This window comes from Ovis aries, chromosome 19, assembly GCF_016772045.2.
Source record: "Ovis aries strain OAR_USU_Benz2616 breed Rambouillet chromosome 19, ARS-UI_Ramb_v3.0, whole genome shotgun sequence".
Lineage (NCBI taxonomy): Eukaryota > Metazoa > Chordata > Mammalia > Artiodactyla > Bovidae > Ovis > Ovis aries.
Window position 1 is genome coordinate 50297885 of NC_056072.1, and position 26745 is coordinate 50324629.

The 26745-nt window shown below is 41.7% G+C and overlaps 1 protein-coding gene and 2 non-coding genes across 10 annotated transcripts in view; 1 reads left to right on the forward strand and 2 right to left on the reverse strand.

Moving 5' to 3' along the window:
- The first annotated feature begins 136 nt into the window (after positions 1–136).
- Positions 137–239, forward strand: LOC114109471 (U6 spliceosomal RNA). Its single transcript, XR_003586156.1, has one exon. It is a non-coding gene; the product is annotated as a U6 spliceosomal RNA (small nuclear RNA).
- A 2095-nt stretch (positions 240–2334) lies between these two features.
- The window catches only part of RBM6 (RNA binding motif protein 6), an 83642-nt gene continuing 59231 nt past the window's right edge, over positions 2335–26745 (reverse strand). For 6 of the 8 annotated variants that reach the window (XM_015102411.3, XM_015102412.3, XM_060402533.1 and 3 more), the window contains 15 exons: positions 19141–19215; positions 14628–14688; positions 12285–12551; positions 11749–11909; positions 10832–10929; positions 10106–10148; positions 9884–9965; positions 9555–9640; positions 8660–8806; positions 8248–8343; positions 6915–7175; positions 5818–5892; positions 5038–5135; positions 3321–3450; positions 2335–2581 (listed from right to left, as the gene is read on the reverse strand). In XM_015102411.3, the coding sequence (XP_014957897.1) occupies positions 2456–2581; positions 3321–3450; positions 5038–5135; positions 5818–5892; positions 6915–7175; positions 8248–8343; positions 8660–8806; positions 9555–9640; positions 9884–9965; positions 10106–10148; positions 10832–10929; positions 11749–11909; positions 12285–12551; positions 14628–14688; positions 19141–19215 (1806 nt within the window). In that variant the 3' untranslated portion in view covers positions 2335–2455. Of the gene's footprint in view, positions 2582–3320; positions 3451–5037; positions 5136–5817; positions 5893–6914; positions 7176–8247; positions 8344–8659; positions 8824–9554; positions 9641–9883; positions 9966–10105; positions 10149–10831; positions 10930–11748; positions 11910–12284; positions 12552–14627; positions 14689–19140; positions 19216–20154; positions 20322–26745 lie in introns of those variants that run through there. The other 2 variants (XM_012100037.4, XM_060402535.1) reach the window with 2 other exon arrangements.
- On the reverse strand, positions 21752–21824 carry TRNAG-UCC (transfer RNA glycine (anticodon UCC)). Its single transcript has one exon. It is a non-coding gene; the product is annotated as a tRNA-Gly (tRNA).

The following is a 26745-nucleotide window of genomic DNA, read 5'->3' on the forward strand; positions in this document are numbered from 1 at the left end:
TGGCAAAAGAGATTTCAAACCAGAAGCTTCAGATATACTAGGAAATCTTTTCCCCAGAAAAACATGTTTTAACTAAGGCTTATCCTTCAAGGACATTAAGTGACTGACACTGGAAACTCTTTGGATAATTAAAAACATGCCTCACTTTGGCAGCACATATACTAAAATTGGGACGATAAAGATTAGCATGGCCCTTGTACAAGGATGACACACAAATCTGTGAAGCGTTCCATATTTAAAAGAAGAAAAAAACCCAAAACATCCCATGAGAATAGACAGAAAGGTAGAAATCACTGCATTTCAGAATGGATAACTTTTCTCTCCCTCTTCTCCTGGCTCTATCTTCCTATCTATCTACCTCCCTACCTGATTCCCTATCTATTATCTACCTTTTGTTCCAGCTGCCATAACAAAATGCTGCAGAATGGTTAAGTTGTAAACAACAGAAAATTTTTTTCTTACAGTTGTAGAGGTTGGGAAGTCCAGGATCAAGGTTCCAGCATGTTTGGGTGAGAGCCCTCTTCTAGGCTGCAAAATTCTTGTATCTTCACATGGTGACTTCTGTGGAATTTCTTTTATAAGTGCACTAATCCCATTACGAAAGCTGATACCTCCACCTTCATGACCTAATTACTTCCCAAAGTCTTCACCTAGCAATACTATCACCTTTGGTGTTAGGTGATACTGGTGGTGGTGGGGAACACAAGCATTCAGACCATAGTACTGCCTACACACATAGACTTTTCTACATTTTCATAAGTATGTATGTATCTATATGTAGCATCCAACAGGATGACATCAAGTTAGAAGGAAAACTTAGTCTGACTAGTTCAGGAAAAGCTTGGACCAGCGTCCAAAAAGTGTTTTGACCTACTCAATGAAGGTTGGACAGGGAGTAAAGAGACATATCACAGATGCACTCGTGACTATCAGTTAGACCAGAAGGGCTCTTGGAGTACATCTGTCTAGGGCTGAAAGATTCAAATGGCCCTTCTTCTAAAATGCTGCCCTAGTGGTAGCAAGGCCCAGAACTAGGGGCTCTTGATCCTGAAGCCAATGTACTCCTGTTTGTCTTCCTTTTCGAAGGGGTCAAAAGATTAAGAGAAAGGGGTTATTCTTGGACACAGCATAGCAAACTATTTAAACTCACATTTGCTGTTGCTAGAAATGTTTATTCCTTGGTATATTCCTCCATCTCCTTACCTCTCCCACCCCTCACACTCATCCTGTCCAAAAATGCCAATACCCCTACTCAGTTTTTTTTTTTTTTTAATAGAACCCTCCTTGGTCCTCCTTTATGCATGCAGACTCTCGTTTGACCAAAGGTTGGCAAAAACCACAAGCCCTGGGCCAGTTCTGGCTTGTGACCTGTTTTTGTAAATAAAAGTTTTATTGGACCACAGCCAGAATCATTTGTATTGCCTGTGGCTGCTTTCTTACTATAGTAGAGCTGAGTTAGTTGCAACAGAAATCCTATGACTTATAATACAAAGACTAAAATACTGACTCTCTGACTCTTTACAGAGAAGTTTACAAACCCCTACCTTATACAATCAAGATGTTCCTTCAAACATGCAGTTCTCTTCCTAAGAAACATTCTTCCCCTGAGATGCCTGAGAAGTGCAATTCTGAGTACCATATGCTCCCTTAAGATATTATTTTTAAGTTTTAATAGGTTCACAAGATATAGCAGTCGTTTTAGCTACAAAGAATTTTTTAAAAAACCCTTTCCTTTGGAAGTAAATTCTGTGAAATGGTATGAGTGATATGGTGGGCAATAAGGAAAGATTTGAAAGAGGGCAGACACTTCTTTGGAGAATCCTAGCCATGGAGGGAAGGAGAAGCTGGGGCAGTGGCTGCAGAGAAGTGGCATAATTCCTATGATGTTGGCATAATAATTCCTATTATGCCAGCTTGCTGTGGTGATCACAATGTGTGAAGCACTGAACACCCAGCAGACACTCAGAAAAAGAGGTGTCACAACACTGCCTCCCCCGACCACCAACAAAGTCAGAAGAGCACTTCTAAAGGTCTAATGAGTAATAAACCCATTACTGAAATAGGTTCAGCCTTAGCAGTTACAATAATGAGATGCTGTTTTCACTAATGAGATTAGATCTGACAGTATTCATACAGGCCAGTGTTCAAAGGTCCCTGCAGCCAGTCCTCTCACACTGACAGTAGGCAGTGTTCCAGAGCTCATGAAAGCCCTTGCTGTCATTTCAGCATCACCTCAAATGGGCCCACATCAAGGGATTCTCCCCCGCCTACCATTAGCCCCAACCCCCACCCATCTCTGGGAGGAAAATTTAACCACCCCCCCCAAAAAAAAAATCACATTGAAAAAAAGTTTATTTAAAAAAGTTCTAGCAGCAAGAACAGTAACAAAACAAAAAGAGAGACGGACAAACAAAACAAGAAGGAGGTTGTGTCCTATGGGACTTGTCTCCACTCTTTAATCGAGTTCTTTATACCGAGCAAACATGACTCTTCGCACAGCATCTCGGTAAGTCTCATTGGACTGTCTCTTGCTCGTTCTTCCTGGAGCTCCCACATTGGGACCCCTCATCCGACTTTCAGTCTGTAGAACAAAGACAAACATTGAAGTGGGCTCTGTAAATTAATTAGCTTCAGGGCTGGTCTTTAACATTTCTGGACTAGTAAGGAGAGCAAGATACAGGAGAATTTTTAAAGAATGCTTAATTAATAAACACTCAAGATGAATAAGAAGGATGATGACACCATGACTTCAGGATTCAACACCAGCAATATGAGAAGCCAACCTCTTATACTTGGCATTTTCAGACGGGGACTAAGACAACACAAAATGGGCACTGTTCCCTTGTATCACCTTTTCTATCTTCTTTTCTTGAAACATGAGGGGTGAGGCCCTTCATGAGAACCAGGACTAATATCACGCTCCTCAAACTTTAGCCATCAAAAACCTCTGATGACAATTCCTCTCTGAGATGCCTTTATACCTTCTATTGCTGGTTCCTGGTTCTTTTCACCAAATTATTCTTCACTCTCAAACAGCCTGATTCCCATGCTACCCCATGTCTTCCTCTTTGTAACAGTAAAATGAGCCCCACTCCAACTTCTCTCTCTGCTTCCCATCACCAATCAAACTGCAAAGAGCCTAGCATGCCTAGCTATAACCTAGGAATAAAGACTGACAGCCTTCTCAGCTCTCAAGTTCTTTGCCAGTGGTGGAGAAAGCCCACCTAATAGGCTGGGACATAGTTGTGGGCCACAGAATGAGAGGAAGCTAGGTATACGCCAGGTTCATGACACCCCTAACAAGATGGAAACCATTTCACCTCCTCCGACGAACCCAATCCTGGATGGCCATATCCGAGGCCTGCCCCCTTCCTCCAGCCAGTGGCCTGTTGGACATAGCCTCCTTTGCTGCTATTGTCGATGCCTTCTTTACCAACAGGCTTACGATCACTGCAAAAGAAGCATACATACTAAGATTCCAGTGATATGCTTGTGAGCCCAATAAAAACCTCTGTCCTTTTGATTCGGACATGCCTCCTCTTAAGATTATTAAACAGTTAAAAAAAAAAAAAAAGCATATTAAACAGTATCTTTCAGTGCCTGCTCTCTACGAAACCAGCTTTGTCCTGGATACAGAGACTAAGACCTGACCCTGTTCATGGGGAAGGATGTGAGAAGCATAATATGTCAACAGATGCTTATAGCACATTGAAGAGCTCAGCCATGGATGGGGCAGCAGTACATATCTATTATGGAAATAAAAAAAATCACAAATTGGAAGGGGTATCATCACAAATGAGGAATTCTAACAAAAGGGTATACCTGAACAGGTTCTCAATGAATGATGAGCTTGTGAGCTAGAAAAAGCATGGGAGGAAAGGAGGACACAAGCAGGGAAAAGTGAAAGAATACAACTTGCCCACAAGAGAAGCGGTAGGAGCTGACCAAACGCTGCTTGATCCAGACTATGAACAGCCATGAACATAATGCTAAATCATGACCTTTCCCCCAGAGGCATATTCTATCCTGGCTACTAGTTCTTTCACTTACCAATGAAGAGACCTGCCCAAATTTGTGAAGATCAACACCTTACTTAAAATCATTCCATAACCTCCTACTGCCCTACGACAAAATCTTAGTAAGGTGTTCAAAGAGCATGGACTTCATGAACTGGACTGAGCCAGCCTCATCTCCTTGTCACTCAACCACATTTTCCCAGTATTCAGCCCATCAGGCTATGTACAACTTCTCAAACGCATCATGACCTCTCTCTTTCATCCATGAAACATGCAGTTCCCTGCAACTAAAATGTCCTTCCCTTCCTTACCGGATTTCTGTGTCTGCCCTATGAGACAAATTATCACCGAAGCCTTCCTTAGTCTGTGTTCAGACAGCCAAAGATAATATTTATCTTATCCCCCTGAATATTCTTTGCACTCGGTACAGTATCTATACACAGTGGCTATCAGAAAATTTTATAACTCTGGACTCAAAACTTGGGAGCTCTCTGACCATAAAGAAGCACAGGAAGCTACAGATTATACATCATCAACCAACCACTTATTCAGCACTTATGTGGCAACCCATTCCAGTATTCTTGTCCGGATAATTCCATAGACAGAGGAACCTGGCCGGCTACAGTCCATGGGGTTGCAAAGAGTCGGACATGACTGAGTGACTAACACACACACATGTGAGAATGAAGGTTCCCTGTAGAAAAAGTCCAGGAGTGTGACATTCTTATCAGGTTAATAAAGAGATACAGCATTACTGATGAGAAGAGGAAGGGTTCCCGACCACAGCCACTCCAGCCCTGGTTTTTAGCAGCTAAGCAGCCAATGATTCTTTCATGCAAACATATATACTGCCTGTGTTAAGACAGGTGGTCAAAAGGCTGGGGAGAACCTCATGCTCAAAGAGTTCAGAAAGAACCTGCTCCCAAAAACCTCACTCTCTGAGATCAGAAAAAGGCAGCAAGGTGGAGAAAGAGATCATTATGCCTGGAACTGTAGGCTGAGTGAAGAGTTTATAGTTTACCTGTCGGTTTCCCTGGAGTATTTAATGCGTTTCCTTTCTGGAGAATCCAAAGACTGGAGCTTTTCCCTGCGATCATTTCCTCTTTCTTTAAACCTTCCCTGTTGGTAAGGAGAAGAACAGATCTCAGATTTCCATCTGAGGGGGTGGGGGAGTGGGAAAGTTTCACTTTATTCTGGGTATTTCCTATAACGAGAAGGGAATTCAACTGGTAAGTCCTGGAATCTCTCACTTTAAACATTCATGAGAAAGCAGTGGCTTCTCTTAACTGGTAAATTTGGGAAGAACAGGTTATCCTCCCCTCTTCTAAGGAAAAGATAGCCTCCACAGATGGATTCCTAACAATCACATAAGACCCGTCATAGGCCAGTAAAGCCTGTAGTTGCCTAAGTGAGTGCGCCTAATTGTGTGGTCTAAATAGCAAGTCCATTTGGCTCTCAGACTAAGCTACTTCCTCCAACTTGGCTTTTAACCGTAAAAGATGCTATTTCAGCAGCCCAAGCCAACATTCTTTCATTGATTTTAAAATCTGGGCAAGAAGGAGGAGTGTTATGTGACCTACCCAGAGACCCTAACATTACTTTTGAAGGAACCAATTTTATTAAAGTACAATTTATAAATTAAAAAAATGAAACCACTTTAACGTAGTTTGATGAGTTTTGAGAAATGTACACACCATCTTTTGGGGCTTCTCCGTTCTTGATCTTCAGCACAGCCTGCATATGTTACACCAGAAAACTAAAAGAGCTGGGGTCAAGGGACTGACATGCCACCAAATCTTACCTCCCGTTCTCTTCTCTCCAGATAGGCTAACTCCTGCTCAGACTGTTTTATCTTCCGGTGGATTTCCAGGTTTTGCTGAGAAGAGAAGGAGTTCTTTGAGTGTAGGTCTACAAAAAGAGTGGTCCGAGCAATGTGTCTAGGCCTTTTCTGATAGCTGTGTTAGGACTGCGGCTCCTTTCACTGGCCAACTCTCCTAAGTGATCACTGTACTATGGAAGCAGCAACCCCTAAATCTTGCATTAACCTCACCAATGGGAACCCATGTTCTGACACACAGATTAGTTCCATGTTGTGGCACAAGGCAGAATTTTATCCTACTTCTCCCTGAAATGTAGAAGACACAAACCTGGTTTTTATCTCTTTATCCAAGGCAAAAATGGGAGAGGGGACTCTGAAGACACCACTGAAGAAAATCAAATACCCACAAGCTCTGCCTTACCGCCACCATCACCAGCCATTCTGACTCTAGTCATTCTTTCACACCCAGAGAAAAACATGAAAAGGGACTCCAAGGACACAAAACAACAGATTGCTCCGAGAGCCCCGTACTCCTTGAGGGTACCCCACTCCTCACATGTGGCTTCACCACACAATGCCCTCTGGAATATATAAGAAACTTAAGGTGTCTACATGAAGATATGGAAGAATGTGACTCACCTTTCGAGAAAACTGCACCCTGTCAGAGCTAGATGGAACTAGGTAAAGCCACCAAGTATCAGAGAAGTAAAGGGCCTTATCTGAACACCAACTGTGAGGTTAATAGTAAAGCTAAGATGAGAAACCCAGCAAGTGAGTGTCCTTTTCCATGACCCCTGCTCCTCCTGACTTCAGCACAGCCTCTATCCTTGGTGCTTCAACCCCAGACATACTGCTTGCCTTGTGTCTATACACTGCAGTTTTCTGAAGCTAGGCACAGTCTTAATGCAGAGCCACTCATGAACAAAATGGTGGAAAAACAACTCATTTTTGAATTAGAATGATTTAATTAGAGGAGCTGGGGAAGAGACAGAGTGAGAAGGACAGCATAAGCTTCTTTTTACTGTAATGCTCAATGATGACAGTCAAAGTTCAGAAGGCCAGGGCCCATTCCCTAATACCTTGTGCAGATCTGAAAGCTGCTGGTGTTTGATTAAAACTTCTTTATTAGGAAATTGCCTTCTGCAGAGCAGGCAAGCCAGTTTATTCCAGTCAGTGAGTTTGTCTTCTTCATTCTCCTTCTTGGTCAGCTCCTCCCGCTGCGGGGGGTGTGCTGTGCGGGGCTGTGGAGGAGGGGTCTGCTCCTCCTCCTCTTCCTCCTCATAGTCACTGTCTCCTCCATATTCACCCAGGAGGCCAATCAGAGGGTTTACCACCTTAGGCTGGAAGGAGAAGGCCAGGGATTAACACAACCTCAACCTGTATTTGGGGCGTGTTTTCTAGATATTCTGATATGGGCATCTCATTTCTTCTCTTTTGGTTTGGATAATGAACTGGGTTCAAAACAGGCCCACTGACCACACTGTTCATCTTCCAGATGGAAGCAACATGGCTTGAGCTTGATTTTTCTCCTTGTCCACTGACATAAGCCAGAAAGGTTCCCTTAGAAGTGACATTAGCAATAGAAGAGTGATGAGAAGGAAGAGAAATGGAAACTCACATAGCCCTCAAAGAAAGAGTTTAAAAGTTACAAGTTACTTTTAAAGAGGCAGAGACATTGTAACCCATGGAGAAAAGACAACTTTCATCCAGGGCACAGAAACCCCTATAGCAAGAGAGATTTAGGCGATGGACTAAAACTAACTAAAGGATAAACACTCAGGTAAATAGATCCAGTTCCTGAATAAGGTAAAGACAAAGGCAGGGTTAGGATAGACATTACAGTGAACTGAATCAACAATGTAGAGCAGCAAAAAGTATTTATCATGAGTTTATAGAAAATGTTAAATAATGATACATGATCATTGGCCTAGCATCAAAATAACTTTTGATTACCTTGAGACTATCACTTTTAAGGCATCTAAAAAATGGGTACGTGTTAACCCTTGTTCACTCTGGCGGGCAAATGATAAAAATGACATATGCATGCACTTGACATTTAAGATGTTTTCATGCAGCATCATAAAGTAGAAAACATTAGGGCCAGGAAAACATATTTCCTTGGTCATTTAGAAGAGAAGAATTAACAAAACCAAGATTCTAACTTAAAAATGGCTGGCATTCTCTGGTCTAGTAGGAACGGAGAAAAAGGACAGATAACGGTCTCTGAGTCTCAAGGAACACTCCTACTAACAGACAGGAAAATGCACCTCATGTTTACACTCAAGAGCAGTCCTTGTCTGTGAGACACAGAGAACTACAGGACCAGTACCGAAGTGAGTCATCAACCTTTGAACCTTCTTTCCCATTTGCAATCAGCCCCAGCCCTAGCCCAGCACATCAGCTTAGCCTTACTGGTGGAGGACTCTCTTCCTTCTTCACAGTGGGAGGCAGAGGCTTCTTAAACACATCTTCTGGGGGAGCTGTCCCCTCACTGGCATTTTCCTGAAACTGATCAAAATCCCAGGTAATTTTTATATGATACTCATAAAAGCTGGGTTTAGAGTTCACCTGTTGAAGTGAGTCTGATTTTCCAAACCTCTTAATTTGTGAAATATCTGTGATATTACTATAGTGATTCCAAAATAAAAAAAGATTTAAACACATCCCATTTAGTATATATTGAGTGATTACCCTATGTCAGGTACCATATGGTACATTTATGTACATTATCTCTTTCAGCCTTTACTACAATTCTATCTAGAAAGATATATACATTTAGTGTGCACTGTGGCGAAAAGAAAGCAGGGTTCCCATGCCCTCTTACCCTCGTGACTCCTCGGTCTTTTTTCTCCTTGCTGTCTCTTTTTGATGTTTCCTTCTTGCTACTTGACTTTCCTTGACTGCTAGGTTTCTTCTCCTTGATATCTTCTTCCTCAGGGGACCCAGGATCCTGGGGTACATAGACTTCTTGCTGCAAAACAGTTAAGTCTATAGAACATTTCACTTTTCCAGAAATTCCACGTCTAAGGAGCACAGTTCTCTTCTGAGGGAAAGAAACAGCTTTCTCTCTCTTGCCTTAGAGGAAAACATATTAAACAACCTAAAAACCCACTCCAGGGGTCAAAAGGTAGCCAGACCACTCACTGTCCATTTTTCCCAAGAGCAGCACTGTTCTCACCTGTAATGTCACAAGGCATTGATTTTTCTATATATACAACAGTTAACATGAAGATTACCATCTTTAAAATCCACCTACATAATTACAACTCAATATAAAACCTGGACATTTAAAAACACCAAAAAAACCCAAAACAAAACATACACACCAAAATAAAGACTTCCTTTATGGTCCAGTAGTTAAGAATCTGCCTGCCAATGCAGGGGACAAAGGTTCAATTCTTGGCTTAAGAAGCTCCCACATGCTGTGGAGCAACTAAATCCATGCGCCACAACTACTAAGCCCATGATCTACAGCCTGTGAGCGGCAACTGCTGAAGCCCCATGCCTAGAGCCTACGCTTGGCAACAAGAGAAGCCACTGCAATGAGAAGCCCACTCGCTGCAACGAAGCGTAGTTCCCACTCACCACAACTAGAGAAAAGCTCGCGCAGCCATGAGGACCCAGCACATCCAAAACTAAATCAATCAATCTTAAAAAAAAAAAAATATATATATATATATAAAAGAATGATTTACAAAATAACAAAGCCCCAAACTCACCTGTGTATTGGGGTCATAGTAAGTTCCTGCCAAGGGATCATAATAGTAGCCAGTAGCAGAATCATATATGTAGCAGTCAGATGAAGCTAGAGGGAATAAAACCAGAGCCAGAGTTAGCCCATGTCCAAAGAAGCCCTTGCTGGGGACTCATCAAGAACAATCTAAGAAGGAGGCTGGCCAACCGAAAACCTGTAGATGGAGCTCTCTGAGTGAGCACCCCTTGTCTCTTGCCAACTTTGTGACCATCAGGATTTTTTTTTTTTTCAAGATTTCAATTAATGGGCAATCAAACTAGAAAGAACAATAGAAATAAGACAAAGGTTACTCACACTGTTGTCCTTGTCGATTTACATCGGAAGACCAGTCTGAATTTCTGCCACCTCCCCGCCTATCTCGGAAATATTTTTTACCCTATCACAGAAAAACAAGTTAAAATTATGGAACTTCGGATAGCCATTTACCTTAACAATCAGCCATTAGAGAGAACTGAAGGTCACTTTTTCAGTCACTTGAGGATCTTAACAAAGCACTCCCCAACTGCTGAAGCCTACCTGATAGCAGTGCATATGGTCAGAATGGTCCCCAGAATCATTTCTGCAACAAACAACACAACATGTCTTGAGCCTGCTACCGAAAGCCACCTGAGGGGTGCCCAACCCTAACAGATCTGCTGAGAAACTCTATTCCCCCCGTGGCACGGAAAGGAATCAACCCAGATAGCAGGTCTGGTGATGCAGAGATTCCTGAAGGGAGAAGCAGCGGGACTCCTGTATAACTATCTGCTGGAGGAAAACAGCAATTGAGGGTACCAGAGCAGAGCTGACCGCTCCCTGTAAGCCTGCCTCTCTGATGCTGCCACTTTCCAGTTACCACTTCTGGGTCAAGATGAGTGAAGGAGTAAAGAATAAGATTTCCCAGCACTATGGGGGTATGAACAAAGTCAAGACAGCATTTTCTTAGGATTTCAGGGAGCAAGGATATTTTGCAATTTGTTTGCATATACAAGGCTGTACCATCACCTGGGGCCCAAAGAGACCAGAGAGTTAAGAGGGGAAAAAAAAATAAGTACTCAGTACTACTATTTAAAAGGAAAAAAAAAAAAAAAAATCTAGAGAAAGAACAAGGCAAGCCATAGAAAAAGAAAATATACATGTGAATCTGAGGCAACTTACACTGGGAAAGCATGCTTTACCATCTGTATCTCCAGTCAGAGGTAAGAGCTGCCTCCCAAACATCTGAGTGGGATAACACAAAGGAGTCCCATCCCTCTGCTTTACCTTCGTTTTCCAGTGGCCAGGTTTACAGCTACCATTTTCCCAGCAATGCTAAATGGTGGATCAAGGTTCTGCAAGATTTTCACTACTCGAAGAGCTTCCTGGGGAAACAAACACTCATTTGAACCCAAAGAAAGAAAAGGACATGTCCTATGAAAGAAAACTGAACATGGATTTTCCTTCTCAAAAAAAAAAAAACAAAAAACCTTTATTAAACATATGTTCTGGTCATCATTATAACACTAAGAGCACACTGGCAAAAATAAGCAACCCTTAATGAAGCGCTGATCAGAATAATGGTCAGTGTAGCCATCAGTTCTTAGTATCAATTTCAAAAGTTCAAATCCGCTTCTTTTAGTCTGCAACTGTCACTGCATCAGATCCAGCTTACAAAGTCTCTTGTGATTTTTTTGAGTGCAAAACATAATTTTCATTGCTACCCTCGCATTACTTACATGGAAAAGGGCCCCACAACTAGAAATTCAAGGCACAAGAATCTATTAAAGCAACACTTTGAGGAAAAAGTGAATGTTCTGTTACCATCAAACATAAAACTGTGATTGGTCAAAATGATTTTAAGAAATTAGAAAATTCAACAAAATCTTGAAAAGGTTCAGTACTCAGATTTTCCAAGTGACTAAGCTGTCACTATTTTAACTGGAAACTGAAATGCCACCAGACAAGAAATAGACCTGGAAAGCCACTCAGAGTTCCAACTTTCTAGGGCAGTCACTTCACCTGAATGAGCCAAAGAAAACAATAACAGGGGTTATGGTGCCAAGTGGCACATGACAACTTTAAGGGTCAAGTCCTTCCAACCTTCTTGAGGTTTCCATAGGCAGTTGTTCCTAGGCCATCCCGGGGTGAAAGGAGAGGGTGAGGGGCCTGGGGGATGGGGGTGATGGACAACTGCAACTCACTGCGTGGGAGTCCAGGTCAATAAAGCCATAGGTGTGGCCCATGTGTCCTGTTCTGTTCTTGATGATACGGATGTTGGCAGTAGTAAGGCGGACATAGGGCTCCAGCACTTCCACTATCACCTCCGGTGGAGTGGAACGATAGATGCGTTTTAGCATGATTGCTGAACAAACCAAGCACAAATGGGAGAGGAGAAAGGAAAGAGAGAAAGGTTTACAATTTTGAAGGCTTCAGAGTTTGAGTGTATTTTTTTTTTCATACTGCAGATATTACCCTGCTCTACCAAGGGTGATTCTATTAGTTAAATACTTCACACTTTTCTTCACAATACTTAGAAATCTAAAGTTATGCCTTGCTACATTTGAATAGAAACTTGCTAGTTGGAGGATACAGATTCTGACAGCGAGGCCTGCAAAAAACAATAGCGTCTACAATCAGGTTGAGCTGTTTTACTAAGGTGTAGGAAGTCACAGTATAGGTCATCTATGCCCCAACCGTGGTGGTCACAGACTGGTACATGCCCTGACAAACCACTTACTTTTGCTTTCCCCATCCTGGCGTGTCTCCCCAGACCACGGCTCCTTCTCTCGGTCTCTTCGGAAGGTGAATCCTTCCCTTCGAGGAGGCAGATACCTTTCTGATTCTCTCTTTTGATGTCCCAAGCGTGGTTCTTGTCCTTCTTCCCTCTTCTTGGGTTCAGATTCCTTATCAGCTGACCTTGAGGGTTGGCTGGCTTGTTTTTCTGATAGTGCTGGTATGGATGTTTTCTGAGGCTGAGGGTAGGTTACTAATTCTTGCTTAGCTTCTGTCATTAGACGAACAGAAATAGAAAAAGAATCTCCAACAGGTTTTAATCCCCCAAACACAACACTACTCTTGTGGTTCCTCCTTACTTGCCAACAAATACTCGCACTAGAATGTTTTTATTTTTGGGTTTTTTGGCCACAGTGAGCAACATGTGGGATCTTATTTCCCTGACCAGGGATTGAACCTGTGCCCCTGGCAGTGGAAGCTCAGAGTCTTAGCCACTATACTGCCAGGGAACTGGCTTATATCCTGCAAGCTGTATGGCTTGCAGGATCTTAGTTCCCTACCCAGGGACTGAACCTGGACCATGACGGTAAAAGTGCCGAGTCTTAGCCATTGGTCCACCAGAGAATTTCCTGCAATATTTTTAAAAGTAAAAAAAAACACAAAAAACAAAAAACCTACAAAAAAGTCCTCTGACAAACTTTAAGCAGAAAGGCTAACAAGACCGTAAATAGAACAGTTTTCAGCAGTAACTAAGTATTTAAAAAATTTAATCTTATGAGTGAGTTTTTTATCATTTCCCCAACATTTAAATCTTTCAGAGACCCTGGACTTTTACTATTATAACTACTGATAAGAACAGATCTTAGGAAAAAAGTATTAAACATATGGTCTTTCCAGGAATTTGCTAGAAACATTTATGTCAAATGTGCTATGCCTAGGAGTCTTTCTTTTTCCAGTGTTATGGTACTAAAATAGCTGCCCAAATTCTATAAGACTAGACACCCCAGTCTCCTGCAAAAGTAAGAAGAGACCTACCAGTACAAGGCTCATTTACATGCCAATAACTGTAACAGGTAAACGTCCTTCAAGATAGAAATGATTCATTTCAAATCTCTTTCTATATCAGGATAATGTGCCCAGTTGATTGGGGGCATTTTTTTTTTTAACAGTTAATTCATTCTTAAGGGAAGTCATGTGGCTCAAAATGGCATTCTATGGGAGCAGTGTAGAGATTACTTAACAGTGGTGACAGGCGACTAGTGAATGCCTGCCACGTATGTTTCTAGCTTAAAGCTGTTTCAACCATCTTAGTGGTATGGTGCTCAAGGGTTTCTATAACCCATTTATTCATTTGTTAGAACAGACTGAAAAGATGACTTTCTGGAGGGAAAACACAATTTTGCATAACTGGAGTAATACAGCAAGCTAAAAATCTCTCACCTGTCGATAGGAAAGTTATTTACTCACCTTCCCACGTGCTGGTTTGGACTCTAGAGCTTATACAGCCTCCCCACAAATATTTTCAGAACACCTGCTTCATAGCCCTCATTTGAGAGCAGAATCTCCACTATAGGCCAAAAGCCCAGCTAGAACATTCCTTGGAGGCACACTAAAGTCTAACCTTGGAACAAACAAATCTTCTAGAAGACTACCAGGATCCCAGCACTGAACTGTATTTTACTGTCAGGTACTAGCTTTCCTTACAGGATAATATCAGAAAGAGGCATGTAACAGTCATTGTTATAGGACTACTGTTATAAATGCCTTTGACAGACTCTTAAGGCTGTTTACCTAGAGGTTCTCAGGAGAAATTAACTTTAAAATCAAGTCACTGAGAAGCTGGTAGGTTTATCACTCTAATAATAACACATACCCTCAATCCTGATTTAGTCTTGTTTATACTTTTACTGTTACTTTAAGGAATGTGTTTGTGTTAAGATCCTCAAATGTTTAGAATGTAAATGAGAAAGCAATAACAATAGCAAACTGTCCCCAATAACTTCAAAGAAGTAGGGGTGGAGGGGTCACAGGGACGAATGCCATGTAGACTCTTCCTCAACCTAATACCCTTAAACTGTAACAATATCCTAAGTAACAATACTGCTGACCTATGGTCAGCTGCCCAGGCTAAGTAGCCCATAATCCATCTCCCACCCTTGGGAGAACTCTGAGACCCAAAACTATTTACTAACAGGTCACACAAAGTTAGCTATCACACAGCACTTTTAAGAGTTTTCCAGATGAACTTGTATTTAGGGATGATGACTCTTTAAAGCCAAGGAAAGCAGGAAATTTGTCATGTTCAGTGTACAAAATAACTACCACCTCTGCCTCTACCACCACTCACCTTCCCTTGGGCACTTGCAGAATGAACATGAAGATCGGTGTCCACCAGTGCTGGCCTTACACTGCACAGGGAAAGAAAATAATTCAATTTGACCAAAAAAAAAAAAATTTTTTTTTAACCTTATATATATAACACAGTGACAACTGCCAAAAATGAAAGAAATAAGCCATATCCCAGATTCCCATAAAACCTAACCATTCTGATATCCTCTACTCATCAGAGCTGGCACAGAATCCGGTGAGCTGCTGTCTGAGAGCTGCCTCTAACAGGGTATCTGGCTGGACCTTTGAGCAGCCCAAATGCCTTTGCTCTGGACAAAGATTTCTCCCGGAAGTAAACTTAACTAAGGAAAATGGACTATTAAGTGGTTTATAGGAGATTCTGTCCTAAGGCTGTGACTACTCAGCCTGCACCCAAAAATCTGATCCTGAACTGGTTATGATGGCCCGATTCAGGCTTGGCTAGAACCAAGAAGAATTCAGTGATTAACTCCTTTCTGAAACTCTGATTTTAAAAAGGGCGTGGAAGGAAGAAGATCCACAGGTAGCACCTCTGGTAGCTGTTCTGAGAATGTTAGAAGTGTTACAGAGCATTTACATTGTATTATCTACTATATGTAATCTAGAGATGATTTAAAGTATATCAGGGAATGTGCCTAGGTTATATGCAAATACAAAATCATTTTATATAAGGGACTTGAGCATCTGTGGATTTTGATACCAAAATATAGGGAATCTATCCCCTATAGATACTGTGGGAAGATCGCACAGCAGAGCTTTAAGTGGGGGAGTTATGATCCTAACCTAGGTAGCTATAGTTTAGACACCATAAAATTGATCAGTTTTAAGTGTTCTATTCAAGGATTTCTAGTACATCTATATATACTAAGATCATCACCAAAATTTAACTTTAGAACATTTTCTTCATCCCCCAAAGAAAAACCTAGTGCAGCCATCTTCCATTCTTACCTTCAGTCCCACAGAATTGATCTTCTGTGTCTGGCATAGTATTTTTAAGTTCATTCATACTACAGCACTGATCAGTACTTCATTTCTTTTTATTGCCAAATAGTATTCCACTGTATGGCTATACTACATTTAGTTTATCCATTTGTCAGCTGATGAGCATTAAGGCTGTTTCCACTTCTTGGCTATTATGACTACTACTGCTATGAATTTTTTTTAGAAGTCAGTGTATTTCATATCAGGCCAAAGATCCCATATGCAGGACTGGCAGTTCAATCCTTCCAGAGAAGCACAGAAATTACAAAATACCCCTGAAATAGCTAAAAGAGTGGCCTGATATTTTAGGTGACAATCTAACCAAGCCATTCTGCTCTTTCAAGCAACATCCTTGGCAACAGTTGCATAATTCTGACATCAGATACCAACATCTTTTTTTTTTTTTTGCTGCTTAACAGAAAACAGAGTTCAAAAATTTCTCTTTAATGCTAGCTCCCTCCAGCTCTGATTATTAAAAAATCACTCATAATTCCAAGATGTAGAGACAATCACTACATAAACGCAAAATGTTCTCAAAATTCTAATGGCCTTTTTGCAGAAATGGAAAAGATCATCTTCAGATTTATAGGATGTAAAGACACTGAGTAGCCAAGACAATGAACAGGAACAAAACTGAAGGACTCACACTTTGCAACTGCCAAAACTCACCACAGAGCTGCAACAATCAAAACAATGTGGCACTGGCATGAGAACAGATATATGGGCCGACAGAATAAAACCGAGAGCCTATGTAACTAAACCTATACATCTATGGGCAGATTATTTCCAACAAGAGTACCAGAACTATTCAATGGGGAATTAATAGCTAATTCAATAAATGGTTCACAGAAAACTGAATATCCACATTCCAAAGAAGATGGACCCTTAACTCATATCCTGAACAAAAATTAACTCAAAATAGATCAAAGGTCCAAATATATTTAAAAGACAAAACTATCAAATTCTTAGAAGAAAACATAAGGATACATCTTCAAGACCTTGGCTTTAGCAATACTTTCATGATACCAAAGGGCAAGTAACAGAAGAAAAAAACAAAACAGATAAAATGGATTTTATCAAAATTAAAACTCTGTATATCAAAGGATACTATCAAGAAAGTAACACACAGTAACAACATATAGAATGGTAGAAAATATTTGCAAATCCCCTATCTGACCTGGGTTTGATTCCTGGGCCAGGAAGATCCCCTGGAGAAGGAAATGGCAACCCATTCCAGTGTTCTTGCCTGGAGGATCCCAAGGACAGAGGAGCCTGGTGGGCTATAGTCAATGGGGTCACAAGAGTCAGGCACAACTCAGTGACCTAAACCACCATATCTGATAAAGGATTAACATCCAGAATATATAAAGAACTCTTACAGCCTTTTTTTGTGGGGGCGGGACCTTTTTTAATCTGCACAGTTTATGGCTCATAAGTTCCCTGACCAGGGGCTGAATTTGGGTCACCACAGTGAAAGTGCTGAGTCCTAACCACTGGACCACCAGGGAATTGCCAAGAAGAACTCTTACAACTTAAAAAAAAGACAAACAACCTACTTAAAAATGGGCAGAAGACCTAAATACACATTTTCCCCCAAAAGATACACAAGTGGCAACAAACACAAGAAAAGATGGTCAACATCACTAATCATTAGGGAACTGCAAATCAGTATCACGATCATGAAGATGAAATACTATTTCACACCCACTACTACTACTACTAAGTCACTTCAGTCATGTCCGACTCTGTGCGACCCCATAGACGGCAGCCCACCAGGCTCCCCTGTCCCTGGGATTCTCAAGGCAAGAACACTGGAGTGGGTTGCCATTTCCTTCTCCAATGTATGAAACTGAAAAGTGAAAGTGAAGTCGCTCAGTCGTGTCCAACCCTCAGCCGTGTCCGACCCTCAGCCGTGTCCGACCCTCAGCGACCCCATGGACTGCAGCCTTCCAGGCTTCTCAGTCCATGGGATTTTCCAGGCAAGAGTACTGGAGTGGGGTGCCACTGCCTTCTCCATCACACCCACTAGTGGTTGTTAAACAGTTTGATGGCTACTACCAAAACAAAAAGGCAGGGGGGAGGGGCGGTTTGAGGGGGAAGAAAATAAATGTTGGCAAGGATGTGGAAAAACTGGAACCCTTAAGACACTGTTGATGGGAATGTAAACTGTGCAGCTGCTTTCTGTGAAAAAAAGTTTAGCAGCTCCTCAGAGAGTTAAAACATGAAAGTACTATATGACCCAACAATTCTACTCTTGGGCATAAACCCAAAAGAACTGAGAACAGGCTTTCAAACAAAAACTTGTTCCTAAATATTCATGGTATTCTTATTGTCAATAGCCAAGAAATGGAGACAATGCAAATGTCCATTGCCTGATGAATAAACAAAACGTGGCATATCCATTTATTATTCAGCCATAAAAATAAATGAAATACTGATACACACTCTAAGTGAACGGTAAGTGAAAGAAGGCAGACAAAAGGTCACATAATACATGGTTCTACTTATGTGAAATGTTCAGAATAGGCACATTCACAGAGATACAAACAGAATAGTGGTTTCCAGAAACTCAATGAAAGGGGAATGGGGAATGACTGTTTAATAGATACGGGGTTTCCTTCAGGGTGAAGAAAAAGTTCTAGAATTAGTGTTGGTGATTGCACTTCACTGTGAAAGTACTGAAAGCTACTGAATTACATGCTTTAAAATAGTTAAAACAGCAAACTATTTAAAAAATAATTAAATGTCTTTCTTTCTACATTGACAGCTTATGGTATATATATATATCCATGAACTATTAATGCTTTGGTGAATGACAACTATATCTATTTAAATTGTATTTCAAAATGTCAAGCTAAAGCCATTACTTAATTTTATCAAGTTCTACAATATTTTTAGTGAATCTTGGTTCAGAAACTTTACAGACTTTTCAAACTTACTTTTGAAACTAATAGCCTGATGAAAAATGATAAAATGTATATTCACACTCATTTGCAATCAAACTGGACATCTAAAAAGAGTAAAACCTAATATCTTTAAATATATTGTTCAAGAAGAATATGAAGTTAAACAGAGGACAAATACTACATTACCTGAAGTTCTATATCCTTGGAAACCCCTGAATATCCAAAAAAAAAAATGTATACCTCTCACAGATCCAGCCTCTGTACATAGAGTTTTTGAAGTATTAGTAAATCCTCTTTAACCACTCCCAGGAAAGGTAACTGGGGGTAGGCTTTAAATCAAGGGACTGTCCTTCTTTCAGTTCAAAATCAATAAGAACATGGCATATGTCACTGGGGAAAGGTCTCCACCTACAGGCCTTGAAACCTCTATGGCCACAGGCAGTAGCTGGGATGACCCTGCCCTGACTTCCAGTTCATTTGAAGTGAACCAAGAAAGAAGAACTTTGCCCTTGGCAATGTATAATGCACCAGGCAGCATTCCTGGAAACACAGAGGAACTATGACGCTGGATCCTTACTTCTAAAGAGAAGAATTCTGGGCACTCACCCACTTGCAGTACCAAAAATCCAGGCTTGGTACATACTCGAGTGTGACCTCTTTGTCATGGATCATTAGAGTTCCCTGTGAAGACAAAGACAGAGCCATCAACATTAACCCTTGGAGAAATGAAGAGACAGGAAGGCACAAGAGAGCCTTTCCAGTCCCCCAAGCTGAAACATTTTACAAAGAGTGAGCTTATTCATGGACAAAAGGAAATGGCTGTTATAAGCCACAGTCTTGGGGCAGTGTCTGCTGGCAGAGCAAGCTTAAGCTTAGGGAAAGGGAGTGGGAGAAGGTGAGATCGGTCTTCCAGCCTTGGCTCCTGTGGGTTGGGGGCACTGTTTTTCTTTTTATATTCCTCCAGAGGTCATACAATCCCAGCAAGTCCCCCACCTGGCTAGGGAGCTAGCACACTGTCAAGAAGCAAACTCCTTCCTGCTCAGCACAGAGGCACAAGGAGCCCTCTCAATTTCCTTCTTCGCCATAGCTAACTCAAATCCCTATGGTAAGGTAGTAAGGGCTCTTCACTTTGGTGCCTGAAAACTTTTTTTTTTTTTTTGGCAATACTGCTGCATGGCAAAAGCACCAAAAGAAAGAGATACAACACTGAAGACAGGAATGAAAGAGGACTGTGAAAGCTTCACGGCAGGTCACATCCTTAGAGCAGGAAACTTAGTGGCTGCTGCTGGTGGTGGCGGCGGCAGAAACGGCCGTGTCACTGCGGCTTGAGCCTTCGGAGTGAGCTGGCCGTGAGAAGTGAGGAGCAACGGCTGGCAAGTGAACACTTTGGCAAACTCTGGCACAGGAACAGGTGGGGAAAAAGGGTTCAACAAGCCTGCAGTTACAGAGCTCCTTTGCCTCTGCATTTTGGACAAGACACGAATTCTTTCACACCAAGAAAAATGAAATAAATTTTGTTTAATAAACACTAGACAGCAGATAGGTGTTAGAGCAGAGGGGAAAAAAAAAATCTCTGCCTAATGACCAGGGACCCTCACCCACACTTGCAAGTGAACTAACCGAGGATGCGACTCTGGAACTAGCCCCTGCGCTGTGTTCATTCTCCGCCCTCTAGGGTCCTCTGTGTCTCCTCAGACAGGGCTCTGAGTTATACAAGGCATTTCTTTGCAATTGCACCTCAGTTTCTTGCTTGAATCCATACATCTGTCAAATAATGCTTTACCTCTCTGCTTTTCACACCAAAAGAGTCAAGAGAAATACACAGAATAAAATTATTGTGTTGTCAAAACCAAAAAAAAAAAACCTGCCCGCCTACCTAGGTCTTAGAATCTGGTCTCTGAGAAACTGTTTCGTAGTTTGCTCTCGAGACCAGAGGATGATGGTAACAAAAATTTGCTAACCAACTTGAAGTGCTTACTCAGAGGCAAAGACTGTGTTGTTATCTTCTTTAACCCCTAAATGATCCCATGATCATTCTCTCTACTTCACAGATGAGGAAACATGCTCAGAGAGGCAAGGACACCTAGCTTGTCAAAGGCAGAGTCAGATTAACTTCTAGGGCTGTAGGTAAGTGTCTACAGGCTACATTTGGCAACTCCTGCTCACTGAGGGTTAGGTAAGCTGCCCAAGGAGCCAATATAGGAAAGAGAGACAGCTGTGCAGACAAGGAGGGTCAGGGGATTATCACTCTGCCATGCCCTATCATATAGGAGGTTGGTCAAGATGGTATCCTTCCATCCAGAGGCAGTGTGTCATTTAAGTCATTTAAGAGTATGGACTCTCAGTCAAGTTCCCTAAATTTGTATCCTGCCTCTACTCCATGACCTTTAGCAAGGTCCTTAACTTCTCTGAGCTTCAGTTTCCTCTATTTGTAAAGTAGGAATAATAGTATGTATACCTTACAAGGTGGTTATCAAGATGAATTAATTCATTGCAAGTGCTTAGCATGGGATATAGTTAGGCTTAATAAGTGTATTTCTCACTTGCTTGTCAGGGGTTAATATTTCATACCCCATTTCAATCTATTGAAAGACTAAGCTTTTATAAGGGCAGAGTCACTGCCTGTCAGAACCTATATTTTTATTACAGCCTTTAGTGTTAGTTTTCAATTGCTGGACCGTATCTGATCAACCAGGCTAAATCTTGCTGGTCTTTTGTTATCAGTAGTCAGCCCACGACTTAGTACAGAAAAGGAACTTAATAAGCATTTATGGAATGAAAAAAAGACTTGAATGCATCCAACTATGCCTGGAAGACTGGAGTACTCAGCACACAGGAGCTCTGGAGAAAGGTTCTGCTGTCACAGTGCACCTCTATATACCCATCCATAAAATATGTGGGATGCTATCTGAACAGTGAACAGTGCCTTCAGAACAAGGCATTACTGTGAATAGCAGTCTGCAAACTCTGATTTCACCACTTGGAGGCATCAGTAGATTCAGGAATTCCTAAGGCAAGGAGCACATTCTACTTCTCAGATAACAAATATGGATGGATGTTCCAGGAGCCCCTGAGGACTTTCTGCCAAGGGCAGGGAACTCCCCCTGCTAGGAGTACTCATAGAGGATCAATTAGAGATCACCTTCAATTCATGTTAAAAAGGCCATGTATATATATTTTTTTTTTTCAGTGCACTGCAGAGCTTATAGGATTCTAGTTCCCTGGCCAGGGATTAAACCTGTGCCCACTGCAATGGAAGCACAGAGTTCTAACCACTGGACCACCAGGGAATTCCCCATGCACCATCTCTTATTTTTCAGGGTCTTCTATCTACAACTAAGATGGCCCTTTCTTTTCCACCTGCACATGGCTAGATATAAGGCTACCAGAGACCACTGCTAAGGAATACAAAAAACAGCCAATTGTTTGAATAAGGATAAACAGGCACAGAACAAAGTCATATGGTTGACTTATGATCTGATTCCCCAGTTGCTATCATACATCAGCTGCTCAGATATACCAAACACAGGCGTGACATATGCTGCACTCCCCCCATGCTTGTCAGGTCTTTTCTTCAGGTTTCACAGAGTCAAGATCCGCCAGCGTCTCCTAGGGAAACAACCTGTGGGGAGCTGGGTAGGGTGATTTCATCACTGTTCGGTTGTCCACATTTCATTGTCTAATACATACCATCTTCATTCACACACTAGAAATTTTATTAATCATCTGAATTAGTGGGTTGTCTATTAAGGCTCCTGAAGCAACCCCATGAAGACTGCAAGTATGACTAATCACATCTGGCTCCATCTGGTACCATCATATATTTGAAAGTAAAACCAAAGACACCCATGCCCTTTCTCAGTCGTTGGAGATTAGGCTTAAATTAGATTAAAACCTGCTTGAATCCTCCTAAACTGAAAGCCCTTACTTGACCAAGTCACACAGATGCGTTCCTAAGTGCATCTTAATGTGAAGCTGCAAGGACTGAGAGATAATCAACCTTCTGAGCAGCAAACCGAGCCCTTGCTGTCCGCCTCAGGGACCCTGGGGGCCATAATCCGCGCCTGAGGGCTGCTAAGCCCCACAAGCACGTTCCATCTCCCTTCTCCTCTGCTGCTTTTGGAGACCTGATAGCTCCGTTTTGTGACCTGTGAAAAGAACCTGGGTCAGAGAATTGAGACTCTACCTTAAGTTCTTGCAGGTTTATAATCAAGCCCAAGGATTCTTAAGGTACTAGGAGGTACAGGAGAGAATGGAAATGAAAGAACATTTCTTGCAGCGCTGCGGCTTTGTTAAAGATCTCCTACAAGCGCAGTCACAGTTCTACTCTGTACTGAGACTACGGCTGCTATGACACAACAGGTCATCCCATTCAAGAACGGAGAGACAGGCAGGATCAAAGGCAGGGGGAAAGCATGTGAGCCTTGTGAATACGACTTACACTGAAAAATCAGCAAGCCCTCTTTGTAGATTTGTGCTTCTTCCAAGCACAGGATGGGAAAATCAGGTTACTGGTGGTTGAAAACTGGTACTATCAGCGATAGTAATCTTTATTCACAAAGCAATTACAGTTTACAAAGGCATTCTTCACGAATGTCACCTTGATCGATCCTTGCAAATAGGGGATATATAAAATCTATTTCCCCATGGGAAAGTATGACTGAGATACAGAGTAGCCTGTTCAGGATTATAGAGCTAGTTAGCAATATAAATGGGACCAAACAGCAGGTTTTCTTTTCACCATCTTGCTTTTCTTTGTTTTTAAACTTCCAGAGTGTCAGCTAACTCTTAACACTTGACACACCACCGAGGTGGCTTCTAATAAAAAAGTGCATAAGCTAGTGTCTAAAGAAATTCACAGGCAATGGCACCACAGGAATTTTTAGAGAAACTGTCACAAAGATCCTGATAGTGTTGCCGGTCCTCCAAACTGGCCTGCTCAAGGTATTCTTGATGTGCTTAAAGCACCTATGATTACTTTAGGTGCTGTGTCTAAGACAAAGTTGGCTGCTAACTGGTACTCTACAAGGAATTTCAATAACAACAATCAAATGGACCTGCAGAAATAATAAATCAGGAGGAACAAAATGACAGGCTTAACACAGATGTACAGTCATCTCTTGATAACCATTGGAGACTGGTTCTGGGACCCCATGGATGCCACAATCCCAGGAGGCTGCAGTCTGGCACAGATGGTGTAGTAGAGCTGGCCCTCAGTGTCTACGGATGCAGACCTGTGCATGAGGAGGGCTGCTCGTATGTCACTCCCCGCAGCATAAAAGGGAAGCTTTTTGTAGAAATCTTTTGCAAAGCAGCTAGACTCATTCTTTCTGGTACAAGGATATGTAACAGCTCCAGCATCTTGTAAAACTAAGTATTCTCAAAGGCCAAAACCAAAACGAGTCAGAAAGAGCAAAGGACAGGAAGGAAGGAGAGGCCAAGAATCCTGATGAAACTACACAGGATGCTCTGTGACAACCTTAGCTTGGTCCACTGACTCCAGAGTACCTTCTGCTTAGAATGGCCTTTCACCTGACAGGAGCCAACTCGCCCTCCGAGCAAGCACGAGGTCCTGAAGGGAACTCCGCTAGAAACAGAATCAAACTTGAGGGTCCAAATAAGACTGAGGAGCAAGGAGACAATACCCTCTGGGCAGCGACTTATCTTGATATCTTTTCTTATCTAGATGAAAGCACAACAAACATTTTCTAAACTGCTCCTTAATAACACTATTTTACTACCTGACCAATTTACCTATCATTTCCTAAAAGGAAACAATTTGTATCACAATAAAACTAAAACCTTATTTGTGTTCTCTGAAGCCATACGGCTGGACTGTGCTTCGACCAGGCTCAGCCTCAGTGGAAGTAAGGTCTCAAGATGAACTCTGCTCCAGGAACACAACACAGGTCCCAACACAGGCATTTGGTGCTGTGAATATAAACCGCCCACTCCACCACCACTCCCTGCCATTTTTCTGTGGATTTTCAAGTGAGATCCCAGTTCCTCCAGAGAATGCCTCTGTCATTGTCAAAGAAAATCAGTGATCTGCAGTTTTGGAGATGATGTCATACTTAGCTCCAGGAAGATTTAGGAAGAAATCAATTCGTCTACCAGGGAATACAAGAGACTCTCCCATTCTAAGTCATCTGAGGCAAAAACAAAGAGGCAAAGTATAAACAAACAAATAAATGAAAAATCAAATAAATTAAATGATCAAAACAGCCAAAAGTCTTTTCTTTCCTTGTTAGAAGATGAGGCTTGTTACTGCCAGGCAGATGGGGCACTCAGCAAATTCCTTCACCACAAAGAAACGATTTACAAGCTCCAGCTAACAGTACTGAGAATAATCAACAACTACGAACCACTAAGATGCAAATCGTTTTTGAAGCTTTCAGTTTGTTATCATTTTGCATGGTTTAGAACAACATTTCAGCCAATATTTATAAACACCTCAGTTAAGATTTTCCTCATTAATCAATTATTAATTTCCAAATAAAGATATGACCTAGATCTTTGTGGAAGAGGATATCAGGTTCGAACATAGCTTACTGATGCTCAGAATTCCTTTCAGAATTCAGGCTTCCATAACCTCCATTTTATTCTTTCCTATTCGGAGATAACTACTGTTCTAGTTCCCCTGGCTCTTTCCTTCTGGGAAAAGCAGACCTTAAATTCGACATATACTCAAGCTTCATTGTCTAGGTCTCTAAACAGAGTCACTGTAGGGGAAGAAAAGGAAGTTTCTAAAATAGCTGTGGGAAACATCAAGCTTCTTATTTTGTTTGCTGAATAACATTCAAACCATTTCTCTCATTTCTTTTTCTTTCAGAGCTGACAACTGGAGGTAGCAGGAACAGCCAAGAGAGTAAGTAGATAAAGCCCACAAGTCCTAAGACATTGCACAGGCCACACAGCTGAGCCCACCACAAAAGCCGTACAATGTTCCCCAGGCATCCCCCAAAGAATCAGCAGCAGCTATTCTTCCGGCCTCACCAATGAAAAGAGATCGTTTCTCCTGGCTCTTTATCTCCTACCTCCCACCCAAGGACCTCAGCTCTCTTGAAAGCAGTCTCTATTAGCCTCTGTGGCTTCAATGTCCTAGGCTCAGATATTTCAGAGAACCCAGCTGACACACTTTCCGCAGAAACAGGACCCCGAGAAGATGAATAAAATACAAAGCTGCCAGATTTCTGAACACACACTGTTCAACTACAGCAAAGCAACCACCCACCATTCTTTATTTCTTAGTCAAAAAGCCACAGACCCTGTGCCACATTGACAGAAGCAACAAGACCAACAATGCAAGCGTCAAGTCAGAAGGTTTGCTGGGACAGGATCCTTCACTCTTTTAGATCTACTCCTTCTCACACACAAATAACATAGAATTATCAAACCTCAGCCCCTAATAATAAGGGATGGCTTGTCACATGAAGACATGCCCATGTAAAATTGGTCCATACTGAGGAAGCAACATCTGCTGAGCTGTAATATCATGGCTGCTACCACAGCAGATATGTCTAGAGGATAAGGGAATGATCTCTGCATAGGGCAGAAATCCAGGAGCTTGGGAGGAGACAAAGCCAGGAAGTCTCTAACACTATCCCAGCTAGAGGTACTATCAAGTGTTACAAAGGCACAGCCTCCGGCCATCAAGAAACCCTCCTGCTCAAACCTGTATGCTCTAGAAATCTAACACACACTTAACCTTTAGATGCTTTGAAATATTCTCAAGACCTAAGGATACACCATCTAGTATATTAAAAGGTATCCCTTTTATTTGTTTGATGATCACCAGAATAACCAAGGGAAGTGATCTTATAAATAAAAATTTCTGTTTTCAAGAAAAACGGGGGGGGGGGGGAGGGACATATTAAAAAGGGGAGAAGTTTGAGCAGTGTCAGGACGCATCCTGAAGTTTCCAGCACACAGAATAGCAGGCATGTCTAGATTTTTTTAGGATAGTTCCAACTTTGTGTTTTGTCCTGTCAAAAGGCAATGCACACCAGTTTGAAGTTTAGAAGGTAGTCAACATTACAACACAGCTGGCTCCTCTCCAAAATATTTCAGTTCAGTATACTGAGATCATTTCTTCTTGTGGGAAGATTTCTAGAGTTTTACAGATTAAAAACACCTTTAACCTTTTCCCTATTGCCTCCTCATCCCAAAAAATCCGTAGCCAGAACAGGCTATGTTTTCATTATTCAAGAG